The sequence below is a fragment of the Engystomops pustulosus genome, chromosome 11 (genome assembly GCF_040894005.1).
Source record: "Engystomops pustulosus chromosome 11, aEngPut4.maternal, whole genome shotgun sequence".
In the NCBI taxonomy this organism is placed as follows: domain Eukaryota; kingdom Metazoa; phylum Chordata; class Amphibia; order Anura; family Leptodactylidae; genus Engystomops; species Engystomops pustulosus.
In genome coordinates, this window is record NC_092421.1 from 73,122,033 (window position 1) to 73,147,892 (window position 25,860).

General features: G+C 43.7%; 1 protein-coding gene across 24 annotated transcripts in view; it reads right to left on the reverse strand.

The window, feature by feature from the left end:
• The window catches only part of ABLIM1 (actin binding LIM protein 1), a 139,362-nt gene that overhangs the window by 88,501 nt on the left and 25,001 nt on the right, over positions 1 to 25,860 (reverse strand). For 15 of the 24 annotated variants that reach the window (XM_072129377.1, XM_072129353.1, XM_072129357.1 and 12 more), the window contains exon 1: positions 18,578 to 18,982. The exons of 1 other annotated variant lie outside the window; for it this stretch is intronic. In XM_072129377.1, the coding sequence (XP_071985478.1) occupies positions 18,578 to 18,827 (250 nt within the window). In that variant the 5' untranslated portion in view covers positions 18,828 to 18,982. Of the gene's footprint in view, positions 1 to 3,903; positions 4,036 to 18,577; positions 18,984 to 24,789; positions 24,948 to 25,860 lie in introns of those variants that run through there. 8 more of the 24 variants (XM_072129363.1, XM_072129356.1, XM_072129355.1 and 5 more) reach the window with 4 other exon arrangements.

The following is a 25,860-nucleotide window of genomic DNA, read 5'->3' on the forward strand; positions in this document are numbered from 1 at the left end:
CACAAAGAAGCACAAAAATAAGTTATAATGGAGCCCTGGGTAGATTACAATGTTACTTACAAGAGATAATAATGCAACAAAATAATCACTATAAAGTCTCTAGTAGAGGGCAATGTAATTGACCCCTGACAGATGTCATTGTCACCCTACAGTAAATGATTATGTAGCCGGATGATAGATGACTATGTATCCTCTGAAAAATAACAATGTAACAGATGATAAAGTCAGTAGTAGAGGACAATGTAATCCCCGATAAATGACTATGTAACACCATAATAAATAGATTACACTGTAATAGATAGATGATAGATGGCAATGTGATCTTTAATATTGATGAATATGTCACCTGTGATAGGTGATAATGTAACCTATAGCGGACACAGTAAATGGAACCCTAACCTCACAGAAGATGATGTACGCTTCAGTATATATAGTAATGTAACCAATAGTAGATAAAAACATAACCCCATAAAAGATAAGAAACCTCGGGTAGATGACAGTGTAACCTTCAGTGGGCAATATTAAACCCCACAACAGACAACAACGTAACCCTATAAATGACAAGATTACTATGGCAGATTATGTGACCCCAAAGTACAAGACAATGGGGCACATGTAACCTAAGTCTGGCTTTGTTTGTCTGTTTTTGGGACCTTTCTTGGCTTTTCTGCTGGTCAGATGTATCTTAGCATTTTTTTCCTTATTGATACATGTGACTTTGACATTAGTTCCAAGCTAAAATTTCAGACATTTTTTAAAAAGTTCTAGCTTTCACGTGTGGATTAAGGTGGAACCCTGCAGAAAACTAGACAATGGCTGAACTTCGAAAGAAAAAAAAAAGTCGCATATGAGCACAAGCACCATGAAAAGTCTCAAAAATTGAAGGCAAGCCAAAAGTTTGATACATGTAACCCCCAGATATAAGACAATACAAGCCTAGTATACAAAACAAGGTACAAGATACAAGAGAATGTAACCCCAAGATACAAGACAATGTAACCCCTAAATACAAGACAATGTAACCCCAAGATACAAGACAATGTAACCCCCAGATACAAGACAATGTAACCCCCAGATACAAGACAATGTAACCCCTAAATACAAGACAATGTAACCCCAAGATACAAGACAATGTAACCCCCAGATACAAGACAATGTAACCCCAAGCTACAAGACAATGTAACCCCAAGATACAAGACAATGTAACCCCTAAATACAAGACAATGTAACCCCAAGATACAAGACAATGTAACCCCAAGATATAAGACAATGTAACCCCAAGATATAAGACAATGTAAATATACAGTAAGACATTAGTCCATCGCATGCAAAGCCACCTGCAATACATGACAAATATTAAGGCAAATTAATATCTCAGAAATTAGAAGGTAACCCTCCACATAGATGGTAATGTAATCCTATGTGGATGACACTATACACTCTGATAGATGACAATGTTACCTGTGATAGCTGATATTGTGCCTTATGATAGATAACAATATAATCTCATATTGATGACAACGTGACCTTCCTCCAGAAATACAACCACTGTGAATTATTTCTGCCAGTCACCATGTCGCCAGCTACTGCATTATCCTGTAGAAAACCTATGGTGTAGCAGTAACCCAGCGTCTGAACCTCCCAGTGTGTGCCGCCATATGTCACCATGTAGCACCATGTCCCCATCATGTACCCCGAGCATTTCCACTCTGACCCGTTCTCTCCTTAATATACAGACCTTTCTTCATCCGTTTCTGGGAAAGCTGAGTGACAATTCATATGACCCCGGCACAACAGATGCTGAAGTTGCTGTGTACAGCGACATTGCATATTGAATGTCATTTGGACATTTAGGAAAGCTCAGTATTAACATTGCTCTAGTAATCCAAGAAAAGAAATGATGTTACACAGGAAAGTCCCGTCATCCATCCTCAGGTCTAACCAAGGGTGAGTGTATAGAAATAATACAAGTGTCTGGTCTGACACAGTGAATGTAAAGGAGTTGTCCTGCTGATAGAGGGACCACATTCTGAGGGTCACAGTCACCTATACTTCCACTCCTCTGTTCCTTATGTGAAATGCTTTGTGCTGGGAACATTCCTGACATTCACGGAGAGGAAGAAATTCCCCTGCACAAGCTCTAGTGACACATGGAGGGTCCACACAGCACAGGGTCCTGACACGTGTCGCCCACCTGCTGTAACACAAGCATCCCGGCTATGTGCCCCACCATCCCTTATTCCCTTATATATCCTCAACGCATGGAAGATACAAGCCATGAATGAGGTCCAACACAGCAGAAAACACTACAAGAAATGTAAACCTATATCACTCTGCGCTTTGGGGGGCTTACGTTGCCCTGTGTGTAAGAACAATGCAAAATTGTGTCAAAATGTTGAAGACACGTGCACATGAAATGGTGGAAGGAAATGACAGAGCGGGGGGGGGGGGGGGGGGTCATTGGTGAAAACTTGTGTCAATCATCACTTGATGAATGGAGATCTAAGCGCACTACGGAAAACCAGAGCACAGAACACATTTTGGGGCACATTTACAAAGGGCCATGCGCCAGTATTTTGTTCTTTGCGTTCCTTTAGGTGCAAACTTCTTGTACAGGTATTTAAGAAGTGTCCGCGCCACATTTGTGTTGCACATAACCATTTTGATACATATTTCTGCACTGGAATGGGTGTTCCGGTGCGCAGTCAGAAACAGCACCACTTTTACCGTGCAAATTTTGGAAAAAATGTGTGTTCACCCCCAATGTTGAATGTGCACCGAAAAGAAGTGGGGCACTCTGTCGGAGCAGTGTAGGGGGCACCAGATTCATGAAGAATGTGCGCCACAAATCCTGAAACTGGCGCCCCCTGCACACTACACAGGTAACTGCACATAGTACATACTGCACTGGTCTTAGTAAATGTGGGCCTTATGTTTGGTGCGGCACGGGCATCACCCAATAAGTTACACCACGTCTTTAAAGACAATCTCAAAGATTCCCACAATCCCACCTAAAAGTGACTTAATACCTTCAAAAAGTCCTACAACAACCCCAAAAAAAAAAGTTGCACAGAACTCTGCACCCTCAAAAAAAGTCATAAAACACCAAAAAATAACACAAAACTCCCCCATAGTACATCAACAGAATCATAAACAATGTACCAATAATAATAAACAATATATCAATAATAATAAGCAGTGTGTCAATAATAATAACAAACAATGACACAATAATAATAATAATAATCAGTGTATCAATTATAGTAATAAACAATGTATCAATAATGGTAAACAGTGTGTCAATAATAATAATAATAAACAATGACACAATAATAATAATCGCGGTATCAATGATAATAAACAATGAAACAATACTACTGTATCCACAGTCATTTTCCTCAGTTCAGTCCTTGGATTACTACAAAAGGAAACATCAGAACAGCAACAACCAAGCAACAAAGTAACACTGGGGGCCTGAGATGTCACCACTTTGTTTTTGCATTACATTACTACAGAGGGGCCACACTGCAGACCCCAGAAGCCTGATGGGAGATTCACCATAGCCCCCACAAAATGCTTTAGTTTCCTGCAGTGGCATTAATGAATCTATGAGCGGATTATTATTGGAGCAAAAAAATATTTTTTTCTTTAAAAAAATGCATAACTACACATTTATATAAGAGGTAATGAGCTATAACTCTGATTCTGGGAAAACTGGGTAACAATTAATAAGGTCTTGTAGGGTGAGAGTATAGCGGAACTTTATCTACATGGGATACAATGTATTCAGGAGGTTGTTGGGATATTGATCGGTTATTGATGATATCGGCATGCAGACTCCTCATATTATCTCTGCATGGCAGTCACAAAACTCACAGGACAAGAACTTATATGTGTAATTACCTGTTTCGTCTTTCACCATGACAGCAGAGTCGCCCCCTGGTCAGCAGAGTATCTATCCTGTGCTCAGGGCTGGTCAGCAGAGTGTCTATCCTGTGCTCAGGGCTGGTCAGCAGAGTATCTATCCTGTGCTCAGGGCTGGTCAGCAGAGTATCTATCCTGTGCTCAGGGCTGGTCAGCAGAGTATCTATCCTGTGCTCAGGGCTGGTCAGCAGAGTATCTATCCTGTGCTCAGGGCTGGTCAGCAGAGTGTCTATCCTGTGCTCAGGGCTGGTCAGCAGTGTCTATCCTGTGCTCAGGGCTGGTCAGCAGAGTATCTATCCTGTGCTCAGGGCTGGTCAGCAGTGTCTATCCTGTGCTCAGGGCTGGTCAGCAGAGTATCTATCCTGTGCTCAGGGCTGGTCAGCAGAGTATCTATCCTGTGCTCAGGGCTGGTCAGCAGAGTATCTATCCTGTGCTCAGGGCTGGTCAGCAGAGTATCTATCCTGTGCTCAGGGCTGGTCAGCAGAGTATCTATCCTGTGCTCAGGGCTGGTCAGCAGAGTATCTATCCTGTGCTCAGGACTGGTCAGCAGAGTATCTATCCTGTGCTCAGGGCTGGTCAGCAGTGTCTATCCTGTGCTCAGGACTGGGCAGCAGAGTATCTATCCTGTGCTCAGGGCTGGTCAGCAGTGTCTATCCTGTGCTCAGGACTGGTCAGCAGAGTATCTATCCTGTGCTCAGGGATGGTCAGCAGTGTCTATCCTGTGCTCAGGACTGGGCAGCAGAGTATCTATCCTGTGCTCAGGGCTGGTCAGCAGAGTATCTATCCTGTGCTCAGGGCTGGTCAGCAGAGTATCTATCCTGTGCTCAGGGCTGGTCAGCAGAGTATCTATCCTGTGCTCAGGGCTGGTCAGCAGAGTATCTATCCTGTGCTCAGGGCTGGTCAGCAGAATATCTATCCTGTGCTCAGGGCTGGTCAGCAAAGTATCTATCCTGTGCTCAGGACTGGTCAGCAGAGTATCTATCCTGTGCTCAGGGCTGGTCAGCAGAGTATCTATCCTGTGCTCAGGGCTGGTCAGCAGAGTATCTATCCTGTGCTCAGGGCTGGTCAGCAGAGTATCTATCCTGTGCTCAGGGATGGCCAGCTTAGTTGCCCCCTGGTCAGTTTCTATCCTGAGGTCAGAGCCTGGAGTCGGTGGCTGACAGCTCGGGAGCGCTCTCAGGAATGAGCTGTTCTGCTCCTGGACTCTGTTCTGTGCAGCTGCTGGACAACACATGGAGCATTCCAAAGAGCGGCGCCCGCTGCCTCCGCCTAACTATGAGCCACCGCACACAGGGGACAAACTCCAACCTGCACGTCACACACCTGCCCCGGACCCTGCATCGCCCATAATAGGCAGTGCTGCTACTATCCTATAGACAGTACATTCATACTCAAGACCTCTGCTGGCAGTCAGCGAATGAATATATGTATTAGTTACATGAGAGGCAAAAACTTATCATGCCCTGCCCTGTTACTTCTTATCGATGATGGTTTGCTTGACTCTACTAAACTGTAAGGTGGGGGGGTCACAAAGGAATGTCAGGATGAGCAAGGACCTTACAGGAATCACTTAATATTCTAGAAGTGATATAATTACAAACATAGAGCAGTATCATAGTAGTTATATCCCTGTACATAGGGGGCAGTATTATAGTAGTTATATTCCTGTACATAGGGGGCAGTATTATAGTAGTTATATTCCTGTACATAGGGGGCAGTATTATAGTAGTTATATTCCTGTACATAGGGGGCAGTATTATAGTAGTTATATTCCTGTACATAGGGGGCAGTATTATAGTAGTTGTATTCCTGTACATAGGGGGCAGTATTATAGAAGTTATATTCTTGTACATAGGGGGCGGTATTATAGTAGTTATATTCTTGTACATAAGGGGCAGTATTATAGTAGTTATATTCTTGTACATAAGGGGCAGTATTATAGTAGTTGTATTCTTGTACATAGGAGGCAGTATTATAGTAGTTATATTCTTGTACATAGGGGGCGGTATTATAGTAGTTATATTCTTGTACATAAGGGGCAGTATTATAGTAGTTATATTCTTGTACATAAGGGGCAGTATTATAGTAGTTATATTCTTGTACATAAGGGGCAGTATTATAGTAGTTATATTCTTGTACATAGGAGGCAGTATTATAGTAGTTATATTCTTGTACATAGGAGGCAGTATTATAGTAGTTATATTCTTGTACATAGGAGGCAGTATTATAGTAGTTATATTCTTGTACATAGGGGGCAGTATTATAGTAGTTATATTCTTGTACATAGGGGGCGGTATTATAGTAGTTATATTCTTGCACATAAGGGGCAGTATTATAGTAGTTATATTCTTGTACATAAGGGGCAGTATTATAGTAGTTGTATTCTTGTACATAGGAGGCAGTATTATAGTAGTTATATTCTTGTACATAGGGAGCAGTATTATAGTAGTTATATTCTTGTACATAGGGGGCAGTATTATGGTAGTTATATTCTTGTACATAGGGGGCAGTATTATAGTAGTTATATTCCTGTACATAGGGGCAGTATTATAGTAGTTATATTCTTGTACATAAGGGGCAGTATTATAGTAGTTATATTCCTGTACATAAGGGGCAGTATTATAGTAGCTGTATTCTTGTACATAGGAGGCTGTATTATAGTAGTTATATTCTTGTACATAGGGGGCGGTACTATAGTAGTTATATTCTTGTACATAAGGGACAGTATTATAGTAGTTATATTCTTGTACATAGGAGGCAGTATTATAGTAGTTATATTCTTGTACATAGGAGGCAGTATTATAGTAGTTATATTCTTGTACATAGGAGGCAGTATTATAGTAGTTATATTCTTGTACATAGGAGGCAGTATTATAGTAGTTATATTCTTGTACATAGGGGGCAGTATTATACTAGTTATATTCTTGTACATAGGGGGCAGTATTATAGTAGTTATATTCTTGTACATAGGGGGAAGTATTATAGTAGTTATATTCTTGTACATAGGGGGCAGTATTATAGTAGTTATATTCCTGTACATAGGGGGCAGTATTATAGTAGTTATATTCCTGTACATAGGGGGCAGTATTATAGTAGTTATATTCTTGTACATAGGAGGCAGTATTATAGTAGTTATATTCTTGTACATAAGGGGCAGTATTATAGTAGTTATATTCTTGTACATAGGAGGCAGTATTATAGTAGTTATATTCTTGTACATAAGGGGCAGTATTATACTAGTTATATTCTTGTACATAGGGGGCAGTATTATAGTAGTTATATTCTTGTACATAGGGGGCAGTATTATAGTAGTTATATTCTTGTACATAGGGGGAAGTATTATAGTAGTTATATTCTTGTACATAGGGGGCAGTATTATAGTAGTTATATTCTTGTACATAGGGGGCAGTATTATAGTAGTTATATTCTTGTACATAGGGGACAGTATTCTAGTAGTTATATTCCTGTACATAAGGGGCAGTATTCTAGTAGGTATATTCTTGTACACAGGGGGCAGTATTCTAGTAGTTATATTCTTGTACATAGGGGGCAGTATTCTAGTAGTTATATTCCTGTACATAGGGGGCAGTATTATAGTAGTTATATTCCTGTACATAGGGGGCAGTATTATAGTAGTTATATTCCTGTACATAGGGGGCAGTATTATAGTAGTTATATTCCTGTAAATAGGGGGCAGTATTATAGTAGTTATATTCCTGTACATAGGGGGCAGTATTATAGTAGTTATATTCCTGTACATAAGGGGCAGTATTATAGTAGTTATATTCTTGTACATAGAGGGCAGTATTATAGTAATTATATTCTTGTACATAGGAGGCAGTATTATAGTAGTTATATTCCTGTACATAGGGGGCAGTATTATAGTAGTTATATTCTTGTACATAGGGGGCAGTATTATAGTAGTTATATACTTGTACATAGGGGACAGTATTATAGTAGTTATATTCCTGTACATAAGGGGCAGTATTCTAGAAGTTATATTCTTGTACATAGGGGGCAGTATTATAGTAGTTATATTCTTGTACATAGGGGGCAGTATTATAGTAGTTATATTCTTGTACATAGGGGGCAGTATTATAGTAGTTATATTCTTGTACATAGGGGGCAGTATTATAGTAGTTATATTCTTGTACATAGGGGGCAGTATTATAGTAGTTATATTCTTGTACATAGGGGGCAGTATTATAGTAGTTATATTCCTGTACATAGGGAGCAGTATTATAGTAGTTATATTCTTGTACATAGGGGGCAGTATTATAGTAGTTATATTCTTGTACATAGGGGGCTGTATTATAGTAGTTATATTCTTGAACATAGGGGGCTGTATCATAGTAGTTATATTCTTGTACTTAGGGGGCTGTATCATAGTAGGTATATTCACATTGAAGATCCAGCCTATGCTGCTGTATATCAGAGGAGAGGTTCATATTTTATTGTTCCATGAGGCACAGGTACCTTTGTTTTGTTTTTTTCCTCTTTTTCAGTTACTTTTTGGGGCACATGCACACTTTTAAGGCTTTTTTTTTTAACAATACCACCTTACGTCAAAGTTCTCCATTGTCTACACTCTGCAGTGTTTCCCGAGTTATCACTTATTTCCATATCAATACCTGCTCTTGCCAGCTATAGGAAATAGTTCAGAGCTATTTGGGGGCTGTTTTTTTAACTTTTGTTCAAAAAGTTGCAAATTCGCTAAAGACCTTAACTCAGATGTATTAAAAAGGGAAAACTCCCAAGACACATTAGACCAGCAGAAAAACTAAAAACAGGCAGGAGCAGAGATACATGTCCCGCCATGTCTGTTGTTTAGTCCCCGCAGACTTCACGATTTCTCTTGTGGTTTATTGATCTGTAATAGATGGACTGATCTGTGATGGTCCTGGTGTATGATGGAGCCTCTCAGTCAGCAGACATTATAGCGGTGTGCAGTATTATAGCAGTGTGCAGAATTATAGCAGTGTGCGGTATTATAGCGGTGTTATAGCCGTGTGCAGTATTATAGCGGTGTGCGGTATTATAGCCGTGTGCAGTATTATAGAGGTGTGCAGTATTATAGCGGTGTGCAGTATTATACATCTCTATGGCTCCCTTCTAGCTGCCGCTTCTTGCAGGTTGCGTCGTGTCTCCGTTGCTGGATGCGTTGTGTGTGTGGATCTATATTTAGCAGCGGGTTCAGTCTAATAATAGATGATTCTGCAGCAGAGCTGTGCACAGAGGACGACTCTGCATCCGCAGCTGCAAGATGCAACGCCCAGTGCCCTGGATACAGGGACAAGGCGAGTGCTGGGGGGCAGACAGGAGGAGTATATTTAGAGGGGCTCTTTATCTCTCATGGAATGGGAGGGTTTAACTCTTTATGTGCTGGGAATGTATTCTCACAACCTGCTGACATGCAGGATTACAGACTGAAAATAGTTAAAAGGGTCAAGGGTTACAGAAACAAGCCTGGTCCAGCAAAGCTCCACACCTGTCCATAGGTTGTGTCTGGTACTGCAGCTATTGGGCCCCTTTCACACTTGCGTTTTTCACGTCCGTTTTCTGCGCGTGCTTCGTGTAATCAATGGGTCTTTTCAGACTTGCATTTTTTTTCACGCACACACACGCGTGTTTTTTAACGCGCGTTTAAATCTCGGCATGCTCTACTTTTGCAAGTCACGCGTGTGAAAAAACGCACCATACAAGTCTATGGAGATGCATCAAAAACGCATCGCACTCTGAGACACTTGCAAGTGAAATGTGTTTTTCATGCATCAATTACCATAGAAAAGATAGAGCTCAGTCCTGACTCCATTTCACTCGCGTTTTCTGCCCGTGAAAAACGCATTGAAATTGCATTGAAAACGCGCGTGAAAAACTGAGACACTGAACAAACACTGACTGAAAACTGATTGCACTCTGATGCAAAATGCGCGTTTTTCACTGACCAAACCCTGATCGCACCCTGATCAAACTCTGACGTGATCTGCAACGCAAGTGTGTAAGGGGCCTTACACTGCACATAAAGGCAAGTCACCAGAAGCTAGGGACAAAGGATCTATAAACTGAGCCACATGCCGGTGTATCATGTGTATCTATGGGGTTATACACAGCAAGCAGAAGGGAAGTGGTACTGTGCAGTGTCTGTACATGGTATATAATGGAAGTGGTACTGTGCAGTGTCTGTACATAGTGTATAATGGAAGTGGTGCTGTGCAGTGTCTGTACATGGTATATAATGGAAGTGGTACTGTGCAGTGTCTGTACATGGTATATAATGGAAGTGGTGCTGTGCAGTGTCTGTATATAGTATATAATGGAAGTGGTACTGTGCAGTGTCTGTACATGGTATATAATGGAAGTGGTACTGTGCAGTGTCTGTATATAGTATATAATGGAAGTGGTACAGTGCAGTGTCTGTATATAGTATATAATGGAAGTGGTACTGTGCAGTGTCTGTACATGGTATATAATGGAAGTGGTGCTGTGCAGTGTCTGTATATAGTATATAATGGAAGTGGTACTGTGCAGTGTCTGTACATGGTATATAATGGAAGTGGTACTGTGCAGTGTCTGTATATAGTATATAATGGAAGTGGTACAGTGCAGTGTCTGTATATAGTATATAATGGAAGTGGTACTGTGCAGTGTCTGTACATGGTATATAATGGAAGTGGTACTGTGCAGTGTCTGTACATGGTATATAATGGAAGTGGTGCTGTGCAGTGTCTGTACATGGTATATAATGGAAGTGGTACTGTGCAGTGTCTGTACATAGTATATAATGGAAGTGGTACTGTGCAGTGTCTGTACATGGTATATAATGGAAGTGATACTGTGCAGTGTCTGTACATGGTATATAATGGAAGTGGTACTGTGCAGTGTCTGTACATGGTATATAATGGAAGTGGTGCTGTGCAGTGTCTGTACATGGTATATAATGGAAGTGGTACTGTGCAGTGTCTGTACATAGTATATAATGGAAGTGGTACTGTGCAGTGTCTGTACATGGTATATAATGGAAGTGGTACTGTGCAGTGTCTGTACATGGTATATAATGGAAGTGGTACTGTGCAGTGTCTGTACATGGTATATAATGGAAGTGGTACTGTGCAGTGTCTGTACATAGTATATAATGGAAGTGGTACTGTGCAGTGTCTGTACATGGTATATAATGGAAGTGGTACTGTGCAGTGTCTGTACATGGTATATAATGGAAGTGGTACTGTGCAGTGTCTGTACATGGTATATAATGGAAGTGGTGCTGTGCAGTGTCTGTATATAGTATATAATGGAAGTGGTACTGTGCAGTGTCTGTACATGGTATATAATGGAAGTGGTGCTGTGCAGTGTCTGTATATAGTATATAATGGAAGTGGTACTGTGCAGTGTCTGTACATAGTATATAATGGAAGTGATACTGTGCAGTGTCTGTACATGGTATATAATGGAAGTGATACTGTGCAGTGTCTGTACATGGTATATAATGGAAGTGGTACTGTGCAGTGTCTGTACATGGTATATAATGGAAGTGGTGCTGTGCAGTGTCTGTACATGGTATATAATGGAAGTGGTACTGTGCAGTGTCTGTACATAGTATATAATGGAAGTGGTACTGTGCAGTGTCTGTACATGGTATATAATGGAAGTGGTACTGTGCAGTGTCTGTACATGGTATATAATGGAAGTGGTACTGTGCAGGGTCTGTACATGGTATATAATGGAAGTGGTACTGTGCAGTGTCTGTACATGGTATATAATGGAAGTGGTACTGTGCAGTGTCTGTACATGGTATATAATGGAAGTGGTGCTGTGCAGTGTCTGTACATGGTATATAATGGAAGTGGTGCTGTGCAGTGTCTGTACATGGTATATAATGGAAGTGGTACTGTGCAGTGTCTGTACATGGTATATAATGGAAGTGATACTGTGCAGTGTCTGTACATGGTATATAATGGAAGTGGTGCTGTGCAGTGTCTGTATATAGTATATAATGGAAGTGGTGCTGTGCAGTGTCTGTACATAGTATATAATGGAAGTGGTACTGTGCAGTGTCTGTATATAGTATATAATGGAAGTGGTACTGTGCAGTGTCTGTACATGGTATATAATGGAAGTGGTACTGTGCAGTGTCTGTACATGGTATATAATGGAAGTGGTACTGTGCAGTGTCTGTACATGGTATATAATGGAAGTGGTACTGTGCAGTGTCTGTACATGGTATATAATGGAAGTGGTACTGTGCAGTGTCTGTACATGGTATATAATGGAAGTGGTACTGTGCAGTGTCTGTACATGGTATATAATGGAAGTGGTACTGTGCAGTGTCTGTATATAGTATATAATGGAAGTGGTGCTGTGCAGTGTCTGTATATAGTTTATAATGGAAGTGGTACAGTGCAGTGTCTGTATATAGTTTATAATATGCAGGAAACCCCATTGCTTTATGAAAAGGGCTCATCCCGTGAGCCCTCTTCATAAAGCCTGCACATCGTACATGTCAGCGCAGAACGTGAAGGAGTTAAAGGGCTTGTCCACTTTAAGCACATTGCAGCAAATAATTAATATTGTTTGTGTAAAAAGTTATACAATTTGTACAATTTTCCAATATACTTTCACGGTTTTCTACAGCTCTGCTTGCTGTCATGCAACAGGTAGTTTCATTGTTTACTTCCTATAGATAAACACCGGTCCATGGTCATGATGTCACACAGCTTTGATTTCACCGTTTGATGTAACGAGCTGTGCACCTGTGTGACATCACATGACCATGGACTGGTGTTTATCAATAGGAAGTAAACAATGAAACTACCTGTTGCATGACAGCAAGCAGAGCTGTAGCTGGTGTATTCAGCTCCGGGGGTCCTCTATGTCTTCCTACGTGGATACAGCCCTGAGTTCCTGCTATCATAGTATCATAGTATATGAGGCTGGAAGGAGACGCAAGTCCATCAAGTCCAACCTTCAAGAATTAAATAAATGTTTTATCCCCATAACCCGTGATATTTTTTCTCTCCAGAAAGGCATCCAGGCCTCTCTTGAACATGTACATAGAGTCCGCCATAACAACCTCATGCGGCAGAGAGTTCCACAGTCTCACTGCTCTTACAGTAAAGAACCTTTGTCTATGGTGATGGTAGAATCGCCTCTCCTCTAGGCGTAGAGGATGCCCCCTTGTCCTGGTCACAGGCCGAGGTATAAAAAGATCTTTGGAGAGATCCTTGTACTGTCCGTTCAGGTATTTGTACATTGTAATGAGGTCTCCCCTCAGTCGTCTTTTTTCTAAACTGAATAATCCCAAATTTTGTAATCTGTCATTGTATTCTAGTCCCCCCATTCCCCTAATAATCCTGGTTGCTCTCCTCTGCACCCGTTCCAGCTCTACTATATCCTTTTTATACACTGGTGCCCAAAACTGTCCACAATATTCCATGTGTGGTCTGACCAGGGATTTGTATAAGGGCAGAACTATGTCTTTATCATGAGAATCTATTCCTCTCTTGATACATCCCATTATTTTATTTGGTTTAGCAGCAGCCGCCTGGCTCTGGTCACTAAAATTAAGTTTACCATCCACCAATACCCCCAAGTCATTTTCAGCCTCAGTTTTACTAAGTAATTGACCGTTTAGAACATAATTATACTTTTTGTTTCCATGGCCCAAGTGCATAACTTTACATTTATCTACATTAAACCTCATCAACCATTTCTCTGCCCATCCCTCAAGCTTCCACAAATCCCTCTGTAATGCTAAACTATCGACCTCAGTATTTATTACTTTACACAGCTTAGTATCATCTGCAAATATTGAAACTTGACTGTGTAAACCCACTACAAGGTCATTAATAAAAATATTAAAAAGAAGTGGCCCCAATACTGACCCCTGTGGCACTCCACTGGTAACATCAACCCAATCGGAGAATGTGCCATTAATAACCACCCTCTGTTTTCTATCACTAAGCCAATTACTTACCCAGATACACAGATTTTCTCCTATTCCCAGCAGTCTCATTTTATATACCAACCTTTTATGTGGCACGGTGTCAAATGCCTTTGAAAAGTCCAGATATACAACATCCACAGCGTCCCCCAGATCCAGTCTTGAACTTACCTCCTCGTAGAAACCAATCAGATTAGTCTGACAGGACCGATCTCTCATAAACCCATGCTGACGCTGGGTTATAAGGTTGTGCACAGTGAGATACTCCAGGATAGCATCTCTAATAAACCCCTCAAATATTTTCCCCACCACAGCAGTTAGACTTACGGGTCTGTAGTTTCCAGGATCGCTATTTGATCCTTTTTTGTATATTGGTACCACATTTGCTATGCGCCATTCCTGTGGAACATAACCAGTCCTCAGTGAATCTTCAAATATTAAAAATAACGGTCTGTCTATCACCGTACATAATTCATGCAGAACCCGGGGGTGTATGCCATCTGGCCCAGGTGATTTATCTATCTTAGTGGTTGCGAGGCGGCGCCGTACCTCTTCCTGGGTTAAACTGTTGACATTATAAAAAGAATTTACATTATTCCTCATTGTGTCTTCCACCAGGGGATTTTCCTGGGTAAAGACAGTTGAGAAGGCGACATTCAGTAGATTTGCCCTTTCCTCATCTCCTTCCACCATGACCCCCATGTTATTTCTAAGGGGACCCACACTCTCTGTTTTTAGTTTCTTATCATTTATATACTTGAAAAATAATTTGGGATTATTTTTGCTCTCCCTGGCAATATTTCTTTCAGTCTCTATTTTTGCGGCCTTTATCTGCTTTTTACAGGATTTATTTTTCTCTCTATAATCCTGTAATGCCTCATCGCTACCTTCACGTTTTAGCACCTTAAACGCTTTATCTTTCTCGCTTATTGCTTTCCTTACAAGACTAGTTAGCCACATAGGCTTTTTCTTGTTCCTTTTATGCTTTTTCCCATAAGGTATGTGTTTCTCACAGGACTTTTTCAGAATATATGAGAAAAAGTCCCATTTTTGGGGGGGGCTTTTGTCTTTGAGAGCATTATCCCAGTCTATGCCTTTAAGGTCTTCCCTTAGTTGATGAAAATTTGCCCTCCTGAAGTTTAGAGTGTTGGTTGCCCCTTCACTAACATGCTTAGTAAAGCGTAATACAAAATCAATGATATTATGATCACTATTCCCCAGGTTCCCCCCAACCTGTAGTTTTGATACCCTATCAGGTCTGTTGGTAAGGATAAGGTCCAGCAGTGCCCCCCCTCTTGTTGGCTCCAGGACTAGTTGCGACAGGTAATTGTCTTTTGTTGTTGACAAGAACCTGCTACCTTTGAAGGACCTGCAGGTTTCTGCCCCCCAGTCAATATCTGGGTAATTGAAGTCCCCCATGATAAGTACTTCACCATGCTTTGAAGCCGCATCCATTTCACTTATCAGCATTTCCTCTGCTGCCCCCACTATATTTGGAGCCTTATAACAAACCCCTAGTAATATTTTATTATTCTTTTTCCCTCCCCTTATCTCCACCCATAGGGACTCCACATTTGCGTTACTGATGTCATCTCGCAGGACGGGCTTGAGGCAAGAATTCACATATAAACAAACCCCTCCCCCTTTTTTATTTATACGATCCTTTCTAAAAAGACTATAACCAGCTATAGTAACAGCCCAGTCATAGCTACTGTCCAGCCATGTCTCGCTGATAGCCACTATATCATATTTCCGTTCCAACATCAAGAGTTCCAGTTCCTCCATTTTGTTTGTGAGGCTTCTGGCATTTGTGTACATACACTTTATATGGTTTTCCCTGTCCATATTCCTTTTGTCCTTATTTCCCAATCTCATTCCAGCCCCCCTTCCTCCCCCATGGACTATGGCTCTTCCCAGCTCTCTATGTACACCGTCTAGTTGCCCTGCACAAGTGTAGTTGCCCTCCCCCCAGGTCTCTAGTTTAAACACTCCTCCAACCTTCTAGCCATTTTTTCCCCTAAAACAGCAGCCCCCTCCCCATTGAGGTGCAGCCCATCCCTACTGTAGAGCCTGTAGCCCACAGAAAAGTCAGCCCAGTTCTCCATGAACCCAAACCCCTCCTTCCTACACCAACTTTTGAGCCACTTATTTACCTCCTTGATCTCCCACTGCCTTTCTGGTGTGGCACGTGGTACAGGCAGTATTTCGGAGAAAATTACCTTTGAGGTCCTTGCCCTGAGCTTATGGCCTAAATCTCTGAAATCATTTTTAAGGACCTTCCACCTACCTGTTACTTTGTCATTAGTGCCAATGTGGACCATGACCGCTGGTTCCTCACCAGCCCCTCCCAGTAATCCATCAACCCGATCCGCAACATGCCGAACCCGAGCACCCGGCAAACAACAAGCTGTTCGGTATGCACGGTCTTTGTGACAGATTGCCCTGTGTGTTCCCCTAATAATGGAATCTCCCACTACCAGCACCTGTCTGACCTTGCCTGTGCTCCCATTACCCTTCTTACTGGAGCACACATTCCCCTGGTTGCTAGCGGCTACATCTTTCTGCAGCATTGCTACCCCAGAGCTGATATCCCCCTCATCCGCCAGCCTGGCAAACTTATTGGGGTGCACCAGATCAGGACTAGACTCTCTACAACTCTTCCCTCTACCCCGCCTTCTACATGTTACCCAACTAGCTGCCCCCTCACTCTGCACCTCCATACTTCCCTCCCCACACCCATCTTCCCCAGAGAGTTTGTGCTCCAGGAGCAGCAAACTTCGTTCCATATTATCAATTGCCCGCAGCCTTGAAACTTGTTCATTTAGATCCAGAATCTGGGCTTCCAGATGAGCAATTTTCACACACCCCACACAGCAGTATTCCCCCTCGAACGGCTGTTCAAGGAAAGCATACATGGCACAGGATGTACACCGTGTAGCAATGCCACTTATGGAGTCCATTATTCTAATGGGGATTACAATAGAAATATGCACAGAAAGAAGAATTTACAGTCAGGTTACAATGTATCTGGTTACAATGTATCTCTGCACTTGTCCCTCTCTTCCGGGTCATTTGTCTTAGCCAATTACTTAACACTGACCTATGTGACCTCCGCTAATACCGCACTGAGCTAAACATAGCCCGGCCGGACGTCACGCTGACCACCATCATGAAGAGGCCTCACTACAGCTCAAGCCCAGGGACACAGAACCTCATCCGAAAAAAAGTCATGGTCCATTCTGTGGGACCTAAATTACACAGACAGCATGTATTTGTCTTCCAACATTTTTAGCCTTCTATTCATGCACCAGGTGGCCCTGGATGAGCAGCGCTGCACAGCCCCGACACATTAAGGGAGATTTAATAATTAATGCTCACATTTTTATGCAATTTGTGCATTTTGGGCAAAAATATACAAAAAAGTTGTGATGAAATGTGTATCCATTTTGGAAAGCAAAAAAGTCAACAACTTTGTGGTGCAAATTCTTGCCCAAATTTTATGAAATTTGTAACTTTCTAAGGCCCACAATTGATATAGACACCTGAGTAAATGCATCAGAGGCCTCAAAGCGACAGTCATGTGGGTGGAGCCTCCGATCCCCTGCTATAAGGGGAGGGGCCTGTCCCCTACCCCTCGGATATCTTACACAATTTATCAGAATCTATAATAATCCTACAGCAGCTGCAGGGAGCGGATACATATCAGGATCAAACCCTGAGGGACAACAAACAGATTTAAGATTATGAGACACAGGAACATCACCAGGAACAACAAGAAAAGACAAGAGGACCTGCAGCCTTACCATAAACACCATATACACGACACAGTATATATCATGGCTGGTATACAGCACCACCGCACACTAATGTGTCACCACTATCACATGAAAAAAAGGTTGTAGCATCTTTCTGGATGGATATTACAGAAGTCACTCAGAGCAGAGGTCAGGAGTGATGGGAATTCCGGCTCTTCTTAGTGAGCTGGCTCATTAGGCTCCGCTCACTAAGAGCCGGCTATTCTGGCTCCTGAACGGATTCCTATCAAATACATAATAGGGAGCCGCAGGCCAGGCAATAACCCCATTCCACACCACTTTCAACCAGATTGTAGTGGGTTAAAGGGGGCGTGGTGAGTCGGTTAGGGGCAGAGTTAAGTGAGCCATCGGCTCACTGAACAGAGCCGGCTCGTTCGCAAACGACACATCACTAGGGGTCAGGTGCTGTGGAGCTGTTAAAAGCACAGAGCACAGCAGTGTGATGATACACCCACAGTACACTTGTAAGTTACAATCTTGGAATATAAATCCATATATCACAGACCTGCTGTTACTTATAACATACACAAAGGTCTGATCACACATCTCTCCAGGGACAATACATAAAACTGGCTGCACAGAGCACAGCAGTGTGAGGATACGCCCCCAGTACACTTGGATAAGTTACAATCCTGGCCTATAAATCCATATATCACAGTCCTGCTGCTACTAATAACAGTGATTAAACATCAGACCACGCAGAACACTGGCTGCAATCTGTTTGGTCACACCTGCTGACCGGTTCCTGTTAAATCATCATAGAATCTACAAAGAAGAGGGGCATCACTGGAAAAAAAAGATATTATCCACTATTATTTTGCCATCTCTATAACCCATTATGAATGGCCATCGTGGTGTTGTGTCCAGAGGGCGGTCAGTGGCAGGTGGAGGGTGCACTCACCCAGTCCTGTGGGCAGGCTGCTCAGCTCCTCGCACAGGTAGTAGTCATCTGGGTTGATGAAGGGCATGTGCTGGAGCATGCTCTGCTTGGGGATGAGGTATAGGACCTCCGCGATCTCGCCGTCCTCTATGATGGACATTCGCTTCACTGTGTTGGCGGGTTTGTTCTTGGCACTGGGGACATCTTTGCTGCGTCCAGAAGAGCATAGTCTCCCGAGTGCATTCAGACTCCGAGGAAATGATGGCATCATCTGGACGGAGCCTCTGGGCCTGTGCCCTCCTGGCACCTTACAAGGGTCTGAGTACAGGGCGGACAGCAAGGTAGGATGGCGCCATTCTTCAGGATCCAGAGCCTGATCCCCCCACTGTCCTCACCGCCGGCTCCTAAAGACTGGATCCTGCTTCCTTGGTGAAGGAGATTAAGATGAGACAAAGATTACCAGCAGGGGATTACAGCCGGGACACATGACCCCATCCCATAACCCACCTGACCGCAGCGTTACAGCGTGACAGCGCAGCACTCCGTCCTGTCTGAGGGTCTCATGGACCCAAGAGATTAGGATCCGGGTGTAAGGAAAACGAAGTAAGAGGATTACCACCAAACGTCTTACAAAAAAATGATGATATCCTTCAAGTCTGGGATTTACGGACGGACTGCGCCATCTGCGCTGATAATCCACCGCTGTAGCCCAGAAACTACAAGTAATCAGCAGATGTCAATAAGGAAAATAATCCCAGCAGATGGATCAGACGCGGAGTCTACAGCAGCAGAAGGAGAGTGAAAGTGGATGATATGTCACAACACAACCACATGGAGAAGTGTAAGACTAAAGTCTCCTCCAGCTGTATAGAAAAACCACATAGAGAAGTGTAAGACTAAAGTCTCCTCCATCTGTATAAAAGAACCACACAGAGAAGTGTAAGACTAAAGTCTCCCCCAGCTCTATAGAAGAACCACACAGAGAAGTGTAAGACTAAAGTCTCCCCCAGCTCTATAGAAGAACCACACAGAGAAGTGTAAGACTAAAGTCTCCCCCAGCTCTATAGAAGAACCACACAGAGAAGTGTAAGACTAAAGTCTCCTCCATCTGTATAGAAGAACCACACAGAGAAGTGTAAGACTAAAATCTCCTCCATCTGTATAGAAGAACCACACAGAGAAGTGTAAGACTAAAGTCTCCCCCAGCTCTATAGAAGAACCACACAGAGAAGTGTAAGACTAAAGTCTCCTCCATCTGTATAGAAGAACCACTCAGAGAAGTGTAAGACTAAGGTCTCCTCCATCTGTATAGAAGAACAACACAGAGAAGTGTAAGACTAAAGTCTCCCCCAGCTCTATAGAAGGACCACACAGAGAAGTGTAAGACTAAAGTCTCCTCCATCTGTATAGAAGAACCACTCAGAGAAGTGTAAGACTAAGGTCTCCTCCATCTGTATAGAAGAACCACACAGAGAAGTGTAAGACTAAAGTCTCCTCCATCTCTGTAGAAGAGTGGTGGCAAACTTATGGCACCCTTTGTGGGCACCATGGCTTTCACCCTAGCACAGAGTTCGGCAGACAGGACTCCATGCCTCCCTCCTCCTCCTGCAGTCCGAGAAAGCCAAGGATGTGCCACGCTCAGGTCTCAAACACACATCATGGACTGCCTTAGACTACTGGGAGCGAGAGGGTGCGGACAGAGCGGAATTACCATTGGAGCTTTTGTTTTGGACCCCTTGATTCTTCTTGTACAGGGGATCCTGGAAGGAAGCTACAATAATACACCACATTTCTCCACTTTCTTTCTACTGTATTGGTGTCCTCAGGATGCTGATACAATTGAAAGCTGTGACAGAGCAGGCAGCAATAAGTTACTGATTTAATTACCATGTTGGCAATAAATAAGTGGGTTTTGGTTGTCGTTTGGATACTCAGACTGTTAAAGATTCCCCATCACTGCTCTATACAGGTGGAGGAAACTTTGGTCTTACACGTCTTTGTGTGGTTCCTTCTATAGTTATGGAGAAACTATATTTCTCTTTGTGGTTCCTTCTATACAGATGGATGAGAAGGGATGGTATAGAAGGACCACAGAGAGAAGTCTAAGACTAAGGTCTGTATAGAACTGTATAGAATGCTGTACCTGTATAGAAAGGCAGGTCAGGGGAGGTCAAGAGAGGTGACGGGAAGTCTCACCAGTAGATGACGGGAAGTCTCACCAGTAGATGACGGGAAGTCTCACCGGTAGACGATGCTCACTAGTACACTACGGGAGATCTCACGGGAGATGTGAACAGTAGAAAACAGGAGATGTGACCAGTACGTGATGATGGGAGATCTGACCAGTACGGGATGATGGGAGATGTGACCAGTACGTGATGATGGGAGATGTGACCAGTACGTGATGATGGGAGATCTCACCAGTACGTGATGATGGGAGATCTGACCAGTACGTGATGATGGGAGATCTGACCAGTACGTGATGATGGGAGATCTGACCAGTACGGGATGATGGGAGATGTGACCAGTACGCGATGATGGGAGATGTGACCAGTACGTGATGATGGGAGATGTGACCAGTACGTGATGATGGGAGATGTGACCAGTACGTGATGATGGGAGATCTGACCAGTACGTGATGATGGGAGATCTGACCAGTACGTGATGATGGGAGATGTGACCAGTACGTGATGATGGGAGATCTGACCAGTACGTGATGATGGGAGATGTGACCAGTACGTGATGATGGGAGATGTGACCAGTACGTGATGATGGGAGATCTCACCAGTACGTGATGATGGGAGATCTGACCAGTACGTGATGATGGGAGATGTGACCAGTACGTGATGATGGGAGATCTCACCAGTACGTGATGATGGGAGATGTGACCAGTACGTGATGATGGGAGATGTGACCAGTACGTGATGATGGGAGATCTGACCAGTACGTGATGATGGGAGATCTGACCAGTACGTGATGATGGGAGATGTGACCAGTACGTGATGATGGGAGATCTCACCAGTACGGGATGATGGGAGATGTGACCAGTACATGATGATGGGAGGTCTGACCAGTACGCGATGATGGGAGATGTGACCAGTACGTGATGATGGGAGATGTGACCAGTACGTGATGATGGGAGATGTGACCAGTACGTGATGATGGGAGATGTGACCAGTACGTGATGATGGGAGATCTCACCAGTACGTGATGATGGGAGATGTGACCAGTACGTGATGATGGGAGATGTGACCAGTACGTGATGATGGGAGATGTGACCAGTACGTGATGATGGGAGATGTGACCGGTACGTGATGATGGGAGATGTGACCGGTACGTGATGATGGGAGATGTGACCAGTACGTGATGATGGGAGATCTGACCAGTACGTGATGATGGGAGATCTGACCAGTACGGGATGATGGGAGATCTGACCAGTACGGGATGATGGGAGATCTGACCAGTACGTGATGATGGGAGATGTGACCAGTACGTGATGATGGGAGATCTCACCAGTACGTGATGATGGGAGATCTGACCAGTACGAGATGATAGGAGATCTGACCAGTACATGATGATGGGAGATCTGACCAGTACGTGATGATGGGAGATCTGACCAGTACGGGATGATGGGAGATCTGACCGGTACGAGATGATTGGAGATCTGACTGGTACATGATCCTCAGTCCATAATGTATTCTGTATCTGCTGAGACTAGTAGTCCAGCAGCCATTACATTTCACACAAGGGGAGGAGATGTGTCAGTGTGGTTGAGGTAAGGGGAAGAAACCACAGAGATCTCTCTCCATCACCAAATACTGTGGCTCCGCCTCCTCCATTAGTCGTGACCGGTCGCCTGCCGCGTCCTGATTTATGGTCGTGTACTTGGCCGCCAGACATATAGGTGACCACGAGGGTGAACTGCAGCAGCGGCGGCAGCAGGGTGTGGTTGGGCGACGTCATCCCAACATCATCCCTATCAGATCTGCAATGCAGGAGGATAATACCGCCATCCATCTGTCCCTGGGAACTTAAAGAGAAAGCGTTCACCCAGCTTTCCCAGACTTCAGAAAGGCAAACATACCTAATGATGAAGCAACAGGTGAGCTAGTCCCCTCATAAAGAGACTGGAAGAGCTTCCACGTGAACCCAATACACAACTTTCCCAGAACCTGATACAACTGAGACACAGCTGATCGTGGAGACTCTGTACACAGGAGGTGAGATCCCATTATAAACAGCGGGAACCCCCAGACATCAAAACGTCACACACAGCAGAGCATCCTACACAATGGGGCACATTTACGAAGGGTCCGCGGACCACGATTCTGGTGGGTTTCCAGAATATTTTGGTTTTGCGCTAAGTTCCCCCGGGTTTTTGGCGCACGCAATCGGGTTGTGGCACATCTGCGCCAGCTTGCATCCAACAGAAATCGGGGGGTGTGGCCGTCGGACAACCCGACGTATTCGGACAAACCTTGGAATTTAAAAATGAAATTGTATCGCAAGATCAGCACTTACATGCACCGGGAAGAAGAAGGTGAACTCCGGCGGACCTCAGCGGAGAAGCGACACATGCAGGAAATTGGACGCATGATCTTAGTGAATCGCGGCAGCTCCGAATCCTCGTCGGACAACACCCTGCCGGATCGGGTAAGTAAATCTGCCCATATGTGTCATGTGAACACAGGACCTCAAACTCCAGAAACATGAAGATGAGAAGATATATCCATAGATCGTAATAATAACAAGAGATATATAGCAGAGCTGAGACTGTCACCGCAGCTGAATGATAACACAATATACTAAATCACTGGGTTATCACAAGTGTTAGATGGGACTGCGGATAACATAGTACAGATCATGTAGTAGATGTGACCTGCAGTCCTATGTAACACCACAGATAACACAGTGATATCTCTGAGTACAGATCATGTAGATGTGTCCTGCAGTCCTATGTAACACCACAGATAACACAGTGATATATCTCTGAGTACAGATCATGTAGTAGATGTGTCCTGCAGTCCTATGTAACACCACAGATAACACAGTGATATCTCTGAGTACAGATCATGTAGTAGATGTGTCCTGCAGTCCTATGTAACACCACAGATAACACAGTGATATCTCTGAGTACAGATCATGTAGTAGATGTGTCCTGCAGTCCTATGTAACACCACAGATAACACAGTGATATCTCTGAGTACAGATCATGTAGTAGATGTCACCTGCAGTCCTATGTAACACCACAGATAACACAGTGATATCGCTGAGTACAGATCATGTAGTAGATGTGTCCTGCAGTCCTATGTAACACCACAGATAACACAGTGATATCTCTGAGTACAGATCATGTAGTAGATGTGTCCTGCAGTCCTATGTAACACCACAGATAACACAGTGATATCTCTCTGAGTACAGATCATGTAGTAGATGTGACCTGCAGTCCTATGTAACACCACAGATAACACAGTGAGATCTCTGAGTACAGATCATGTAGTAGATGTGACCTGCAGTCCTATGTAACACCACAGATAACACAGTGATATCTCTGAGTACAGATCATGTAGTAGATGTGTCCTGCAGTCCTATCTAACACCACAGATAACACAGTGATATCTCTGAGTACAGATCATGTAGTAGATGTGACCTGCAGTCCTATGTAACACCACAGATAACACAGTGATATCTCTGAGTACAGATCATGTAGTAGATGTGTCCTGCAGTCCTATGTAACACCACATATAAACCAATAATAGCTCCTCAAGTGCACATCATGTAGTATGTCACATGCAGTCCTATGTAACAACACAGATAACACAGTGATTTCTCTGAATACGAATCATTTAGTAGATGTGTCCTGCAGTCCTATGTAACACTATAGACAACAACGTGCTAACTCTCTAAGTACAGATCATGTAGTGAATGTCACCTGCAGTCCTATGTAGGTGATATCTACTACATCCTCTGTATTCAGAGATATATCACTGTGTTATCCGTGTTGTTACATAGGACTGCAGGAAAAATATTTTAAATAATCTGTTCTGTTCACTTTCTTATCTGTGGTGTTACATAGGACTGCAGGTCCTACCCTCCCAATAAACAAGATACATTACACTTTCAGCTCTGCTACATCCTCCAGTTGGACGCGATACTCTCCTATTCCAAGTATGTGGATGTCACTGGTTTGTGGGAAGTGTCTTGTCCCTGCCCCCTAGTGCTGTGCTCCTTACCATGGACTCCGAAGCAGGCGGTGATCTTCTGGGCGTAGTGGCAGAGCCCGTTGTCCTGGAGCTGGAGGTCCTCCATGGGTCGGGGCTGCGGAGTTCTCCTCTGTGGCTCTGGACTTGTCTCCAGTCTCTGTTCGGGGATCATTAATAATTGATGGACAGAATCTGCTGACTCTTCTCCTCTCTAAAGACACTTAATGACTGGTGTGCAGAGGGGGCTGGGGACCGTTGCGGGGTCCGGGGTGCCGCCTGTCGACCCCTGACTTGTACCCAACTGTAATGACAGGAACATGCGGCCCTAGGACACAAGTGATGGATCAGGAAGAGGACGCGGCTCTGAGGCTTCTCTGAGATTCCTGAGGCTGCCCCAACGCATCAGACTTAATTACATCAGACCAGTCAGACACAGCCAGAGAGACGGGGATAGCCGCAGTCCTTAAAGGGAATGTCCAGACTATGCATTGGAAAACTAGAGCTGAAGCGCCACCCTGTCTAATGTTTGAATGTGGTATTGCACTTCTATTAATGAGCTGCAGTACCATACACAACACAGAAGAAGAAATCAGACACGTAGAAGACATAGACATAGAGGACAACCCCTTTAAGGAGGAGTCCCCTGAACTTTGTGGCTCTCCTGATCTTGTGACAGATCCCTCTGCGGCAGATGACAATGCCTGCTATAACCAGGCTACACCCAGGAGCAGAGCTGGCTGACATCAGAAGAAAACAGCACGCAGCAGGATGGCGCCATCAATGATGGGAGTAGTAGTGCTACCCCAACAACCTGATGGAATACAGTGCCAATGTTAATAAGTAACCCATCTTTCCCAGAACCCAGACAACCCATCAGCATTGTCTACAGTATAAAGGGGCTCACTGCCGGACAGGAATCTATAAACTGATAGAAGCAGAGTGACCTCTACAGGCCTGGTGCTGTCCGCTAACACATAGAATACACAAACACCCCCACCACCCCATATCACAGGTATACAGGCCCCCCCTCAATATATCACATGTACTAGACCCCCCTCATCACATCACAAGTACAGGACCCCCCTCATCACATCACATGTA